Here is a 16371-nt window from a genome sequence, read left to right as displayed (position 1 = left end):
TCTTGCAATACTAAAAAAATAGGGTTAAAAATGTTTTTGTTCCCTCAACTTTCAGTGAAAATTGGAATTAGTCCCTCTTCGAAACTTTGACTCAATTTAGTCCCTCAACTTCAAAATTGTATGGATTTAGTCCTTTTCACCAGATTTTGTTAAGTTTAGTTGACGTTTCAAATACGTTTCATGATAGTTTCTTAGCTAATATTGAAGGAAAAATGTGTCAAACGGTATAAACATCTCAAATGCCATCATGAAATGCGTTTGAAACGTTAAATAAACTCAACAAAATTTGTTTGAAAGGACTAAATTCACGCAGTTCTAAAGTTGGAAGACTAAATTAAGCCAAAATTTCAAAAAGAGACTAATTCCAATTTTTACTAAAAGTTGAAGAATAAAAAACATATTTAACCCAAAAAAAATAATATAGTTCTATTTTTATTTTTCGGATCACATCATTTTTTTTTAAAAAGTCCTTCATAAGTACTTTACTATCGCGACTTTTAAAAACAAAAGAAGAAGAAAAAAAATATAGAAGCTCTTCTTGACCTTCTCGTCGTCATGGTTAGATTGTGCTTCTGAAAGAAAACATATAGTATGAAACAAAGAAGAAAAGTGAATTTAGAGAATTCTTTTAAAATTTTGATTTTTTAAAATAATTCTATTTATTGGACTTTTCTTTAATTTTATATGGTTATTATTAGCAATTGATAAATAATTTTTTAAATCATTTATATTTTTAAGAAATGATTTTTTTCATTTTCACAATTAGTTTTTTGTTAAAACAAATGTTTACATTTTTAAATAATATATCTAAAGACAAATTTGATATTATACTTAAAAAACAACTTAATTATCTTCATTAATTCAACCAAATCAATCACATATATTAATAAACAAAGATTCTCCTGAAATTACAACCTTTTCATTAAACCAGACCATTTTTACTTTTCATTCAGTTTTTCTTCAAATCAATCTTACACTTTCTACCCTGTAACCTCATGACTTAGACTAGCAATTTCTGATTGTGAATCATTAACAACAAACAAAAAACAACAAACATTGAACTATTGCCTGAAGAATGGGAACAGATTGGACTCTAACTCACAAAATATATACTTAAATAAGGTGTTTGAAATAGTATAATTCGGAGCCTATTGGAATAAGTCACATCAAAGTGTTCATGTGTTTGAAATAGTATAATTATACTACTTAATACTGAACCAATCCAGTAAAAACCAGCCTCTATAATCAGAGTAAAAAAGTTACATATCTAAGCCAAGAAATCATCACCCTAACTGCACATATCAGAAGGATTCCCCAAGTTCATTCAACCTAGCATTTGTCATCAGTTCTTGTCCTCCAGGAGTATTCTGTGGAGATTTAATAATGTTGCATTTGATTAGGTGCATCACCTGCCAAAACCAAATGTTTCATACAATCAAGAAAATAGACTCTGAGAAAACAGAAGAAGAATATTAGTAAATTATTGTTACCTCTCTTCTCTAACACATCAGTCACTTTATCAAGTGCTTCGGTTATATCACTTTCTTGTTCCTGGGACAAATTATACATTCATATGATACACACTTTGTTAGAATTGTCTAAAGAGTGAAGACATATATATCTAAGGTAACTTGATGCATCTCAATAGAAAGACATTACCCTAAGAGTCCTTCTTGCTATCTCAAGATCAACTGGGTCAGGTTTCTCTTTACTGAAAAGCATCTTCTCAACCTGCCAAAAAGAATGAACATGTTACAGTATATGTTAATTAGTTGCTGAGTGTTCAATGTATTCATTGAGTAAGCATTATTCATAGCATAAAAAAGATCCTACTCAGTAACTCCTTGAACAAGCATCAGTCATAACATAAAAAAGAGACCATGCACGATAAATAATCTATCTAGTTATACAAAGAAATGCTTTTCAAGGTGAACTTTTCAATAATTTATAAATTTTCATTTAAAAAATGAGTCTTTTTAAATGCCTCCACTTTTAAACAACCGAATCAACAAAATAACTCTTCTACCCTACAAAATATTTCACTTTTAAACCCATTCATACTCATCGATCATCTGTAAAATGTTGAATGTGAAAAAATGAGCACCCTTTAAAATGCAACCGAAGAAAAGGAAAATCCTTTGCTCGGCATAAAACCTTCTGATTCTGACTGCATAATACAATAGAGTAATTTTGTTTCTACATATGCAATAGAATGCAGTAATAACACAAAAATAAATGTATAATTCATGTTCAGGATGCTAAAAAGGCTTTACACATTTGATATTCATTCAATATTGCAAAATCAGATTCAACATTCTTAATGATAAGGTTAAATTACGCACAGATATACAGTGGATTCATCACAGACAATTATGATCAACATTTAATCATCGCTTTATGCACTACAAAGTGTATTTTCTAGTTACCTCTTCATATCTACAAGTTCCGTGAATAGCCAGTGAAAATGAAAATAACAAAAAGCCAATCAAAAAGTACATGCAAGTAAGGATTTTGCTTACATCACGGATAACCCTATCTGTTGGACGAAGCTGAATTACATCAGATCTTTTCTTTAACTTGGCAGAGTGAGATCTGTGAAGATCCTTCTGCAATAGATGCTTTCCTTTCAGCACTCTCCCTCCACCAACAGGTGGTAACTGAACACTATAATTGAACATTTCCATAGATTGTTGCACTTTTCCATGGACAAATTCGGCAGTCAATGAATCACCATTAAATTTTGGCTGGCACACAAAATCATAGTTAAATAAGCCTGAGGCTCAGCAGTTTTTTGTGATGTAGTTCTGAATGATCACATATACCAAATGAAGGCATGAAGTGAACTGGGACTCAGGTATGGCAATCAATTGTTGAAATAAGCAATTTAGATTTTAGAGGATTAGTTTTGAGTAAAACAAACTTCAAAACGAATTGCGTTGGAATAGATTTTTACAAAAGAAGGAATTCATTAATGAAGGCCATGAAATATACTTAACAGAAGACCAAACAGAGAACAAATAAAAGAAAGAGGGGAAAATTATGGTGAGATGTGTTGGGAATCCCTCAACATAATTTTACCAGGCAAACCAGTCAAACCACATAAAAAATGGCATTTGCACTTTCACCATCGAATAAAAGCCAAATGTACATAACAGCATGCTTAGGCCAAGTGTTAGACCATAGAAACCTAAAAAAGTACAAGTTGTGCTCAAACCAAATGCACTAAAAATGCAGCATAGAGTGAACATTGCAAAAGTTTTGCCTCTTTACTCCCATCAGAGCCACCGAAGTTAATCATCATTAACTAATTCAAAGACCTGGACATACCTAAGATTCAATTTACAAAACTGCCAAATAAGGAATACTGTAAGGAAACAGAAGCAGAACAGTGTTCAGAACAAGCATAAAACTGATTCCTATCAAGCACCACACATACCACATAAATCAGGGGAACAAGGTGTATGCAGCCTCCAACTACAGTAATGTCATTTAACATTATTAATTCTATAAAGTATTGTACATGCCAAATGAAAGACTTGACCTTAGAGGTAGCTTTAGAGTTCCAAATGGACTTATCAAGAAGAAAAGTAACCCTATTCAAGGAATGTGTCAGGAATTGGAATATTCAGAACAATCAAATGTTTTACTTTTTAGAAGATCAGTGAATAGAATCAAATTTAGTGTACAAGAGTGACCTTAAAAGGGTAAAACATTGGATATTGTTAGAAAATATTATTTTCAGATAAGAATGCTTACATTAAATTGTTGTATATGCATGATAAGGGTATTTATATAAATAGATTATATTAGAAAGTGTGAGAATTGATTTTCAAGGACAAGTAACAGTTTCTCATTTTAACTTTTAGACCCCAACTTCAATTCTCAAACTCCATATTCAATTCTCCTAAGTTCTGCAAAAAACATTTGCATGCTGTTCCTTAATCAGGCCTTGTTTCAAGAGTGTCTAAAATCTACATCAAACAATGAAGCATGAATGCAATACAAATTTAATATTTGTATTAGGCTTGATTGACTCACAGGCTTTGAAGAAGGAGTAGGAATAGAAACAAGACATGTTTGGCTGCGGGACATCTTCTGAGTATAAATCGCAGCAGAGGGTGGAGTTTTCAATTTCATCACTGCATTTCCCATTGAAGCAGAAGCACAATGAGGAGCACTAGCTTTAATATAATCCTTAGCATGAGATGACAATTTCCTCTCCTCCCTGGGAAACAAAATGCCAAAATTGGTAAGGATTCTGGATCATTACAACAATCAAAACAAATGTGCATAAGAGTTTTAGCTCATCTAGAGTGAGCAAATGTGTAACTAAGAAAGTAAAAGTGTGTCTATCTACTTCTATCGAAGTATTGAAGTACCACCGTAATCCTAACCAAGTTTAAATCAATGGTGATATATGTTTGTCCCTTTAGAGAAGTCAAATCCATGTACGAGAAGACAATCACCTTATCTGCTTAATTAGCTCATCGGAATTGATTTTCGCTAGGATTTCTCCATGTTCAAAATCAGTAACATTCAGTTCCTTTCGCAGCTCAGTCATAAGTTCCTCTTTGCCCTACGGCCACAAACAAATTTTCAGCAGCACACTCAAGATGAGCCAAACTTGATCACAGAAAACAGGTTCAGAATAAATATTAAGTTACCCAAGTAAGAAGATCAGACTGAGCAATGAAAGCCTTCAAAACAGAACAATAAGCCTCAGTTTCCAGATAGTGGATTTGATGCTCCAAGTCCATTACATCCCTTATCCCATGAGGTTCTGTAGTTAATGTATGTAAGAGACCAGTCATCAATAAACATTTTACATCAATTTCCAGAGATCTAGTGATATAAATTCACATAATGCACTAAACCTTTACTTGCATTGAAAAAAATTAATGGCATCAGCAGTACTAATCAACATGTAACATGAGCAGCCACAAGCCATACACATCTCATATAATTATAGCATTTAAGATCAATTACAAACACATTTCAAATTAGAGAAAGTGTAAATGCTATTAGAATCTTTAACACAACTATATATACAACACATCTTGCTGTGCTATCAGATGTTGTGGAGTCAAGTGGGACATAATAGAGAAAGTAACAGATAATCCTGCCATAAAATGAGTAATGGGTCCATTCCTCAATAAATAAAACCACCAATAGTCATACATTCTTTAGTAAACTATTTCTCCATAGAAAATTAGAACTGAAAAAGTATATAAAACAAAATTCAAAAGGGTTACCAAAAAGTCAGCTATATGTCACCAAGAATCTTGGCAGCACAAGTACCGTGGACACTCTAAACCTCGTACCACATGATCACCCATTTGAAAAAAACTATTTATTTATTCAATCATAAAATAAACAAATAAGATACAACAAACAATACATATACACAGAACCAAAGCAAAAAACACATAAAGTTCATTCCTTTGCATTTGATTTTTAGGGGTTGAGTGCCCATTTATTTAATTACTAGTTTATTTAGTCTTAGGTGGAAAAAAATAATGAACATGCAAGAGGGAAGATAGAAGGAAGTTGACATTAAAAAAGTGAAAAGCCAGAGAAGAGAAGAAAATAGAAGAGAGGGTTTACCAACAGTGCAGTAGTTGGTGTCGTAAGTGTACTCCATCATCACTTGCTCCCTCATACACTGCTTACCCTTCTTGTCTCTCTTCACTGCTCAGATTCTTCCCTTAAACCATGAGTCTATTCAAGTCCAACACTTCACCTTTATTTTTATTTTTTTTCAGGTTTCTCAATCTTAATTCAATTTTTTGTATTTTTTTTTTTACTTAGTATACAAAACTAATCAAATGATATTATAGTTTGAAAAGGAACTTCACAGTTCTAAATCAAAGAAATATGTTTTTAAACATGCAATAATGTGAGTTGATCAGAAAAATACTGGCTACTGTCATAATTAGTTATAAATTTTTATTGAATATATATTTATTTTATTATAATTTGAAATCATCATTTCTCTGATTAATAAATATCACTGTACTTTATTTAAGCGGATTTTGTCCGCTTTAAAAGGAGTAATATACAGGGAGGACAGAGTGTGATTTTCTGTTTTAAATGTTGTTTACATATATCAGTTATTTATTGAGCAATAAATTTCTTTTGACAATCAGTTAAAATTTGAATTTGTTTTTTCTTTTCAAAGAAATCCTTTTTCTTCCTCTTTTAAAAGTCCAACTGTTTGTTTAAATTGAAATAACCTATTTTATTTTAAAAAGTGTAAATTTAAAAGTATATATACATTTAATAATGATAAACTACTCATATTTTGTAGTTTAATATCAGTGGAAAAATACCAGAGTGTACATTTTTAGTTTATAATATATATATATATATATATATATATATATAAAATTGAAAATTTAATTACAAACTGAAAAATACAATTTAATTTATATTAAAATTACAATAAATATATACATAAAATAGTTATGTTTCATTATTTTTCTAATATTTATAATTTTTTATTATGAGAATTACTAATTATGGTGAATTGTTTAGTAATTTATGAAATTAATTACGTCTATAACATATAAAATGACATCTTCAAGGAGGGAAAAGTGGTAGTTCTTAATATTTAGATTTGGAGAAAATAAAATTAATAATGGTATTTTCAGTTATTTTTAAACTATATGAACATGTATTATCAGTTTTTATTTTAACATACAATTAACAATAAAATAAAATACAAAATACGTATACAAAATAAAAAATATTATTATAATAAATATAATTAAAAATATAAGGAATATAAAATATATAAATTAAATAAAAAAATTATCTATATATATAATTAACTATTACATATAAGGATAAAAATAATAAAATAATCCATTTTTATTTTTATTTATAGATAAAATTTTATATATATATATATATATATATATATAATTACAATAAGAATACTCCAAAACAATATATCTCTTATACAATTATAAAAATCATTAAAGAATAAAATTGTCCGATAAAAAATATATTATAAATAGTTACAGAAAAAATATATCATCCTAGCAAAGATGTATAATGTATTTTGATTTTAGTCCAGCAAACTTTATTATCTTAAAATTACTTTAAGAGAAACTAGTATGAGTGTTTAAACAAAGGTGACTCTGATTATAATATTTTATTTAAATGATTAATTTTCACAATGATTTAATATGTCAATTCTTTCGTACACACTTATAGTCACTTATAAGAACTTTTATATCATTTGATAATTTTAATTAAAAAAATTATGTCCAACATAATAATGTACACTAAATATTTTAATTACACAAATCAAAATTAACATCATATGTAGCTTTTAAAATGTATCAAAAATGCAAATATCCAATTGTAACGTCCCATTTAATTTATAAACACAATTAAAGGAAACGTCACACATAAGATAGTAAAATCACGCAGTCCTGGGGTTTCCAACATCACCCCTACAAAACCAGGCACACCACGATGCCAACAAAAGCAGGATAACAATTTAACTAAGAGTTTACAATCCAAAGACAACGAATACAGGGGCCATAGCCCTAAAGAAGACATCAAGAAGAGAAGTGTAAGATTCAGTCCAGACGGCTAAGCGGTGGAATCGTCATTCCCTTGTTGACCACGAGAACCTCGCCCATCTGCTCCCATCAACCAAGTCGATGATCATTGCAAGAAAAAACAATCAAAAGTGTTTTCATCATATCACATCCAAATAATCAACCACACATGTTATGACTCTCAATCAATACACTACGACTCGACTCGACTCATCCGGATACGTATAACTTGGTCGGATTCAGCGGATGCTTGCACTTGTGGTGGATACCTCTGCTCGACCCTGAGCTGCTCGATCCTGAGCTATGTAATACAAGTGTTACGATGAATCAAATCTCCCTCACCACAAGGTTAGCCCTTAGTGAATTTCAGGCCTCCTGCTACCCTCACCACAAGAGTCAGTCTGCTCTAGGTGAGACTAACTGGCTCCTCAGAGTGTCAGGATGCAACCTTACCTTGAATCCTTACCTAGTTATACAGATGGGGCACCACCATGGACACCCACTAACAGGGGCCTTGGGATTACGTCCCGACCACTGAAGCGCGACCCCAGAGGTCTCACCTAGAGACCCCAAGGAATTTATACGCTGACACGGACCAACATTCATAGCGCAGCAATAAACAAACATGAAATCATATTTACATTTCCATACCAACCCTTGAGATTAATTCCTCATACGCATCATATTTCGAATCCATACCTCTGATCATCACCACCCCGTGAATCTAGGGCCTCATCTCATATTAATCACGTGTTCCTTTAGTCCCAAACCACTCATTCATTTCACATGCCAATATCATACCCAACCCGTTATACGCAATTCATGAATCATGCCAAACATACCTCATGTTCCATTATATACATATCACTCATCATACAATCATACTCAACCAAAACAGATCATTTAGGAACAAACAAACATCCAATCACAGCACTGTCTCGCCCAGCACCTCGCTCAGGCTGAGGGGTCTCGCTCAGGCGAGGCAGTCTCGCTCAGGCGAGTCCCCCCTCCGCTCAGGCGAGGGCTCGAAACAAGGAAACAGGAACCACTGCGGGATCTCGCTTAGGCAAGATCCCTCTCGCCTGGGCGAGTGGTTCGCTCGCTCAAAAGGTTGAGCAAGTCGCCTGGGCGACTTATCGCGAAAAGGGGGTGGGCGAGCCTTCGTCAGACTCGCTTAGGCGAGATTAACAGTTCTCGCTCTGATGTACCTGCAACAGATGCATCATTCCAAACCAACGAATCGTGCCAAGAACTCCACACATCCAAAACAATGATTCATCCATCCAACAACAACCAATCTCAAGAAAACAGTACATGAACAATATAACTCGAACCCTAACTTCCCGTACCTAGAAATAGGTTCGTACAGGACGTTCGACGTGTAACCGAGAAGCACAACAGCTCTAGAACTCACTACGGGGGTGGAGTAAAAACTGATTCGGAGCTAGCTCGAGAGACTTGGGAAGGAACCCTAGCAGAGCTCTAGTGCGGAAGGGGAAGGTGACGGCTGCGGAGTTTCTGCAAGAGTGAGAGTGAGTGTGAAATTAGGGCAGACCTAGGGACTTTATACGTTGGGCCGGCCTTAGACCCACTTACAAGGGCAATCCACTAATCTTTAGGGCAGAAAAATATAAAGGGGCCTTACATTCTCCCCAACAAGAAAATTTTCGACCTCGAAAATAAAGACTCACCAGGTAAACAGATGTGGATGTGATTTTCTCATGTCCTCCTCTAACTCCCACGTCGAGTCACCCGTCCTCCGATCCCAGATGACTTTAACAAGACTGACGGTCTTTCCACGACGTTCCTCAACCTTGTTATCCTCAAAAGCGATGGGTGGTACTTCCACTGTGAGATCCTCCCTGATCTGTATATCCTCAGCCTCCAACACGTGGGCCGGGTCGAATACATACTTCCTCAGCTGTGACACATGAAACACCGGATGAAGGTTCGCCAACTGTGGGGGTAAAGCTATCTCGTAGGCCACCGGCCCGATCCTCCTCGTGATCTGATATGAGCCAAGGAATTTGGGCGAAAGCTTCCTTGAGCGGAGAGCCCTTCCCACTCCCGTGGTTCGGGTCACCCTCAAGAACACATGATCTCCCGCTGCAAACTCCAAAGGCCTCCTCCTGCGATCCGCATAGGCCTTCTGCCTACTCTGCGAAGCCAACATCCTGTCTCTCACCATCCTCACCTTCTCGGTGGTTTGTTCTAACAACTCGGGTCCAACCAATACGGCTTCTCCATCCTGATACCAGCAAAGAGGAGTCCTACACCTCCTGCCGTAAAGAGCCTCGTATGGCGCCATGCCAATGCTCGCGTGAAAACTGTTATTGTAGGTGAACTCTATCAAAGGCAATACCTCATCCCAAGCACCCAGATGATCCAATATGCAAGTTCTCAACAAATCCTCTAACGACTGGATCGTCCTCTCAGACTGGCCATCGGTCTGAAGGTGATACGCTGAACTCATGGTGAGCTTGCTACCCATAGCACTCTGTAACGTCTGCCAAAACCGGGATGTGAACCGCGGGTCTGTGTCGGAAACTATACTCGAGGGCACTCCATGAAGTCTTACTATCTCCTTAATGTATAACTGGGCCAGCTTGGCCATAGACATTCTCAGGTTCATCGCCAAGAAGTGTGCACTCTTGGTCAGTCGATCTACTATCACCCAGATGGCGTCATGTCCTCTAAATGTTCGTGGCAAATGGGTCACAAAGTCCATCGAGATGCTATCCCATTTCCACACTGGTACCTCCAACGACTATAGAATGCCACCGGGCCTCTGATGCTCCACCTTCGCCTTCTGACACGTTAAACAAGCTGATACAAATTGAGCCACATCTTTCTTCATCCCTTGCCACCAGAAAGTTTCCTTGAGGTCCTGGTACATCTTAGTCATGCCAGGGTGCAAGCTAAGACGACTCTTGTGTCCTTCCTCAAGGATCAACTTCCTCACCTCAGCATCATCAGGTATACATACTCTGCTTCGGAACCTCAGTATGCCATCATCACTCACGGCAAAGTCTCTGGCTTCCTCTGATCCAAGATGTTCCCTAACCTTGTTCAGACCAACATCCATCAACTGCCTCTCTCTGATTGAGCCCAAGAAGTCACTAGATATATAGCAAGAGTACTACACCCAATGGACTCGGACCTCAACTCCACACGTATCCTCATGTCTCTGAATTTCTCTAGTAGTTCCACCTCCTTAATCATAAGGTGTGCAATGTGTACCGTCTTCCTGCTCAGAGCATCTGCCACTACATTTGCCTTCCCCGGGTGGTATAGGAGCTCGAAGTCATAATCCTTGAGGAATTCCATCCACCTCCTCTGCCTCATGTTCAGCTCCTTCTGATCAAACAAGTACTTTAAACTCTTGTGGTCGCTGAACACCCGAAACTGAGCACCATACAGATAGTGCCTCCAGATCTTCAAGGCAAAAACTATAGTTGCCAATTCCAAGTCATGAGTGGGATAGTTACGCTCATGTATCTTAAGTTGTCTCGAAGCATATGCCACTGTCTTCTTTTCCTGCATCAAGACGCAACCCAATCCAAGATCAGACGCGTCGCAGAAGACCTCAAACGGTTTCCCCACATCTAGAATTACCAATATAGGAGCACTCGTCAATCTCCTCTTTAGCTCTTGAAAGCTCTCCTCACACTTGTCCGTCTAAGTGAAAGGTTGGTCCTTCCGAGTAAGCAAAGTCAAAGGTGCCACAATCTTGGAGAATCCCTCTATGAATATCCTATAGTAGCCCGCTAACCCCACGAAGCTCCTGATCTCTGTGGCCGACTTAGGATTTTCCCACTTTATCACTGCCTCTACCTTTGCTGGATCCACTGCACTCCCTTGGGCGGATATCACATGCCCCAAAAATTGAACCTCATCCATCCAGAACTCACACTTGGACAACTTGGCATACAACTGCTTCTCTCTCAAAACACCAAGCACCAACCTAAGGTGTTCTGCATGTTCCTCCTGTGTTCGGGAGTAGATAAGGATGTCGTCTATGAAGACCACGACAAATTTATCTAGGAAAGGTCGGAAGATCCTGTTCATGTAGTCCATGAACACTGCTGGGGCGTTGGTCACGCCAAAAGGCATAACCACATACTCGTAGTGGCCATACTTGGATCTGAAGGCTGTCTTCTGTACATCATCAGCCTTTACCAAAATCTGGTGGTAACCTGATCGCAGATCTATCTTCGAGAACACTGATGGCCCATGTAACTGATTCATCAAGTCGTCAATCCTCGGGAGCGGATACTTGTTCTTGATAGTCATCTTGTTCAGTTGCCTGTAATCCACACACAGGCGTGAACTCCCGTCCTTCTTCTTCACCAACAACACTGGTGCTCTTCAAGGTGAAGTGCTGGGTCGGATGAACTGTTTCTCCATCAGATCTTCTATCTGTTTCTTGAGCTCTACCAACTCTGCCGGAGCCATGCGATACGGGGCCATCGAGACCGGGCCTGTTCCTGGTACTAAATCTATAGAGAACTCCACTTCTCTACACGGAGGTAATCCTGGAACCTCCTCCGGAAATACATCCCTAAACTCCTGCACAACTGGTATCATCGACGTCGCCTCTCCTCTCTCCACCTCCATATGTGTGAAGATCATGTAGCACTGCGCACCGTCATGTAATTCCCTCATAACACTCTGAGACGACACCAACTCAGGCTCCTCTGCGTCGGGAAAAAGCAGCTTCTTCTCCCGACAATCTATCAAAATGCGATTGGCAGAGAGCCAATCCATCCCTAAGATCACCTCCAACTCCTATAGGGGTAGACAGATTAAGTTCATCCTGTACCTGCGTCCCTCTACCTCTACTGGAAGCCTAGCACACAAGGACGACGTCTTGACCAAACCTGACGTCGGGGTAGATACTGCGAGTTCACAATGCAGCTCGCATACCGGCAGACCCTGACGCTCCACACAAGCAATTGACACAAAGGAGTGTGTCGCTCCAGAATCATACAGCACACACAAAGATTCACCCGCTATCATGCATCGACCTATAACAAGATTACCTGAGCCTACAACCTCTGCTCCGGTCATGGCATATACCCTGCCTGTCGCCTGAGGCCGGTTGCCTCTATCTCTCCGCTGGTGCTGGTGAGGAGTCTGAACTGGAGGGCGTGCTGCTGCCCTAGCAAGGGTGGGACAATCCTTTCCGAAGTGGCCTTCCTTGCCACAGTTGTTGCACCGACGGTAACCCTCCATACGCGGGCAAGCACTTCTCAGATGAGGGCCCCCACATATGTAGCACTGCACTCGACCCTGCTGGTGAGGAAGACCCCTAGATCCCTGAGACTGATGGTGGGGCCTATCATACGGTCTCCTCCGCTCCTCATGTCTGGGCCTGGACCCAGATGGTCCACCGATCCTCTGAGGCGGCTGTGGCTGCTGTGGGCGTTGGCCTTCCACCTCACGCTTCATCTTCTCCATCACCCTGGCCTTCTCTACGAGAGCGGCAAAATCCTTGATGGACAAGGGTGCCACCATCAAGCGAATATCTCCCCTGAGGCCGTTCTCAAACTTACGGCATCTCCACTCCTCATCAAGCAGTAGGGTATAAAAACGGCTGAGGTGTTTGAACCTCTCAGCATACTCTACTACTGTCTTCCCTCCCTGAGTCAACTGGAGGAATTCCACCTCCTTGGCGTACCGGATGCTGTCAGGAAAGTATTCTGATAGGAATCTCTCCCTGAAAGTTTCCCATGACACTGGCTCATCCCTCTCCTCCAGGATGGATCTAGTGCTGCTCCACCAATGCTCTGCCTCCCCCGTGAGCATATACACAGAGAACGCCAACCTATTCTCTGCAGGGCACACCTTTGCATCATAGATGCGCTCCAGGTCCTTCAGCCATTGGTCTGCGGCGTCAAGACTAGTCTTCCCGTCAAACTTCGCCGGGTGCTGTTTCAGAAAGTCCTCCAGGCTCCACTCTCTGACTGCAGGTCGGGGTTCAGGACCAAACACAGGGGCAGCCGCCCTGTTCTCCTCCAACTATATGAACATTTATTATCAGTTTTTATTTTAAATACAATTAACAATAAAATAAAATACAAAATACGTATACAAAAAAAAATATTATTATAATAAATATAATTAAAAATATAAGGAAAATAAAATATATAAATTAAATAAAAAAATTATCTATATATATATAATTAACTATTACATATAAGGATAAAAATAATAAAATAATCCATTTTTATTTTTATTTATAGATAAAATTTTATATATATATATATATATATATATATATATATATATATATATAATTACAATAAGAATACTCCAAAACAATATATCTCTTATACAATTATAAAAATCATTAAAGAATAAAATTGTCCGATAAAAAATATATTATAAATAGCTACAGAAAAAATATATCATCCTAGCAAAGATGTATAATGTATTTTGATTTTAGTCCAGCAAACTTTATTATCTTAAAATTGCTTTAAGAGAAACTAGTATGAGTGTTCAAACAAAGGTGACTCTGATTATAATATTTTATTTAAATGATTAATTTTCACAATGATTTAATATGTCAATTCTTTCGTACACACTTATAGTCACTTATAAGAACTTTTATATCATTTGATAATTTTAATTAAAAAAATTATGTCCAACATAATAATGTACACTAAATATTTTAATTACACAAATCAAAATTAACAATATATGTAGCTTTTAAAATGTATCAAAAATGCAAATATCCAATTGTAACATCCCATTTAATTTATAAACACAATTAAAGGAAACGTCACACATAAGATAGTAAAATCACGCAGTCCTGGGGTTCCCAACATCACCCCTACAAAACCAGACACACCACGATGCCAACAAAAGCAGGATAACAGTTTAACTAAGAGTTTACAATCCAAAGACAACGAATACAGGGGCCATAGCCCTAAAGAAGACATCAAGAAGATAAGTGTAAGATTCAGTCCAGACGGCTAAGCGGTGGAATCGCCATTCCCTTGTTGACCACGAGAACCTCGCCCATCTGCTCCCATCAACCAAGTCGATGATCATCGCAAGAAAAAACAGCCACATACAACACAACCATGCAACGAAACGAGTAAGCTAGAGCCAACAACATATGCATCATACAGTCAAAAGTGTTTTCATCATCTCACATCCAAATAATCAACCACACATGTTATGACTCTCAATCAATACACTACGACTCGACTCGACTCATCCAGATACGTATAACTTGGTCGGATTCAGCGGATGCTTGCACTTGTGGTGGATACCTCTGCTCGACCCTGAGCTGCTCGATCCTGAGCTATGTAATACAAGTGTTACGATGAATCAAATCTCCCTCACCACAAGGTTAGCCCTTAGTGAATTTCAGGCCTCCTGCTACCCTCACCACAAGAGTCAGTCTGCTCTAGGTGAGACTAACTGGCTCCTCAGAGTGTCAGGATGCAACCTTACCTTGAATCCTTACCTAGTTATACAGATAGGGCACCACCATGGACACCCACTAACAGGGGCCTTGGGATTACGTCCCGACCACTGAAGCGCGACCCCAAAGGTCTCACCTAAAGACCCCAAGGAATTTATATGCTGACACGGACCAACATTCATAGCGCAGCAATAAACAAACATGAAATCATATTTACATTTCCATACCAACCCTTGAGATTAATTCCTCATACGCATCATATTTCGAATCCATACCTCTGATCATCACCACCCCGTGAATCTAGGGCCTCATCTCATATTAATCACGTGTTCTTTTAGTCCCAAACCACTCATTCATTTCACATGCCAATATCATACCCAACCCGTTATACGCAATTCATGAATCATGCCAAACATACCTCATGTTCCATTATATACATATCACTCATCATACAATCATACTCAACCAAAACAGATCATTTAGGAACAAACAAACATCCAATCATAGCACTGTCTCGCCCAGCACCTCGCTCAGGCTGAGGGGTCTCGCTCAGGCGAGGCAGTCTCGCTCAGGCGAGTCCCCCCTCCGCTCAGGCGAGGGCTCGAAACAAGGAAACAGGAACCACTGCGAGATCTCGCTTAGGCGAGATCCCTCTCGCCTGGGCGACTTATCGCGAAAAGGGGGTGGGCGAGCCTTCGTCAGACTCGCTTAGGCGAGCCCGACTCGCTTGGGCGAGATTAACAGTTCTCGCTCTGATGTACCTGCAACAGATGCATCATTCCAAACCAACGAATCGTGCCAAGAACTCCACACATCCAAAACAATGATTCATCCATCCAACAACAACCAATCTCAAGAAAACAATACATGAACTATATAACTCGAACCCTAACTTCCCGTACCTGGAAATAGGTTCGTACAGGACGTTCGACGCGTAACCGAGAAGCACAACAGCTCTAGAACTCACTACGGGGGTGGAGTAAAAACTGATTCGGAGCTAGCTCGAGAGACTTGGGAAGGAACCCTAGCAGAGCTCTAGTGCGGAAGGGGAAGGTGACGGCTGCGGAGTTTCTGCAAGAGTGAGAGTGAGTGTGAAATTAGGGCAGACCTAGGGACTTTATACGTTGGGCCGGCCTTAGACCCACTTACAAGGGCAGTCCACTAATCTTTAGGGCAGAAAAATATAAAGGGGCCTTACACCAATCGTTTATTATAATTACTTTTTAAATAAAAAACGTATCCAGAAAGGTAATGTATAATTATAACGTAATAGTTAAATTGATTAAAATTATTTGATACAATGATAGAGGTTGGTTACCGATCTTTATTTATTTACATAATAGTCAGTTTGAGAGCACCAAGAAT

General features: G+C 38.4%; 2 protein-coding genes across 2 annotated transcripts; both read right to left on the bottom strand.

Moving 5' to 3' along the window:
* Nucleotides 1-1086: 1086 nt before the first annotated feature.
* On the bottom strand, nt 1087-5755 carry LOC114163282 (uncharacterized). The gene is made up of 8 exons (XM_028047501.2): nt 5605-5755; nt 4665-4780; nt 4467-4576; nt 4039-4225; nt 2520-2744; nt 1660-1731; nt 1491-1551; nt 1087-1409 (listed from the first exon to the last, which is right to left on the bottom strand). Exons 1-8 carry the CDS (start codon nt 5657-5659, stop codon nt 1378-1380), a joined length of 858 nt encoding a protein of 285 aa, XP_027903302.1. The 5' UTR covers nt 5660-5755; the 3' UTR covers nt 1087-1377.
* Nucleotides 5756-10338: 4583 nt separating this feature from the next.
* On the bottom strand, nt 10339-14498 carry LOC146888852 (uncharacterized). The gene is made up of 7 exons (XM_085666556.1): nt 14490-14498; nt 12952-13592; nt 12452-12882; nt 12013-12304; nt 11653-11877; nt 10534-10669; nt 10339-10380 (listed from the first exon to the last, which is right to left on the bottom strand). The coding sequence occupies exons 1-7, from the start codon at nt 14496-14498 to the stop codon at nt 10339-10341; spliced, it is 1776 nt and encodes a 591-aa protein (XP_085522682.1).
* Nucleotides 14499-16371: the final 1873 nt, after the last annotated feature.

This window comes from Vigna unguiculata, chromosome 1 (genome assembly GCF_037176805.1).
Source record: "Vigna unguiculata cultivar grain cowpea cultivar isolate G323 ecotype 2 chromosome 1, ASM3717680v1, whole genome shotgun sequence".
Taxonomy (NCBI): Eukaryota; Viridiplantae; Streptophyta; class Magnoliopsida; order Fabales; family Fabaceae; genus Vigna; species Vigna unguiculata.
The sequence above is the reverse complement of the archived record's forward strand: the minus strand, read 5'-3'. Positions and strand labels throughout refer to the sequence as shown.

What these genes read in the sequence shown, in the direction of transcription:
- LOC114163282 (XM_028047501.2), bottom strand. Translation starts at nt 5,659, where the DNA reads ATGAGGGAGCAAGTGATGATGGAGTACACTTACGACACCAACTACTGC. An exon ending in CAGATAGGGTTATCCGTGAT is followed by an intron (nt 1,732 to 2,519) that starts GTAAGCAAAATC and finishes TCTTTTTGGCAG; the next exon opens with GTTGAGAAGATGCTTTTCAG. An exon ending in TGATGTGTTAGAGAAGAGAG is followed by an intron (nt 1,410 to 1,490) that starts GTAACAATAATT and finishes TGGTTTTGGCAG; the next exon opens with GTGATGCACCTAATCAAATG.
- LOC146888852 (XM_085666556.1), bottom strand. An exon ending in TATCGCATGGCTCCGGCAGA is followed by an intron (nt 11,878 to 12,012) that starts GTTGGTAGAGCT and finishes TGTGGATTACAG; the next exon opens with GCAACTGAACAAGATGACTA. An exon ending in GTGACCAACGCCCCAGCAGT is followed by an intron (nt 10,670 to 11,652) that starts GTTCATGGACTA and finishes GGGCTCAATCAG; the next exon opens with AGAGAGGCAGTTGATGGATG.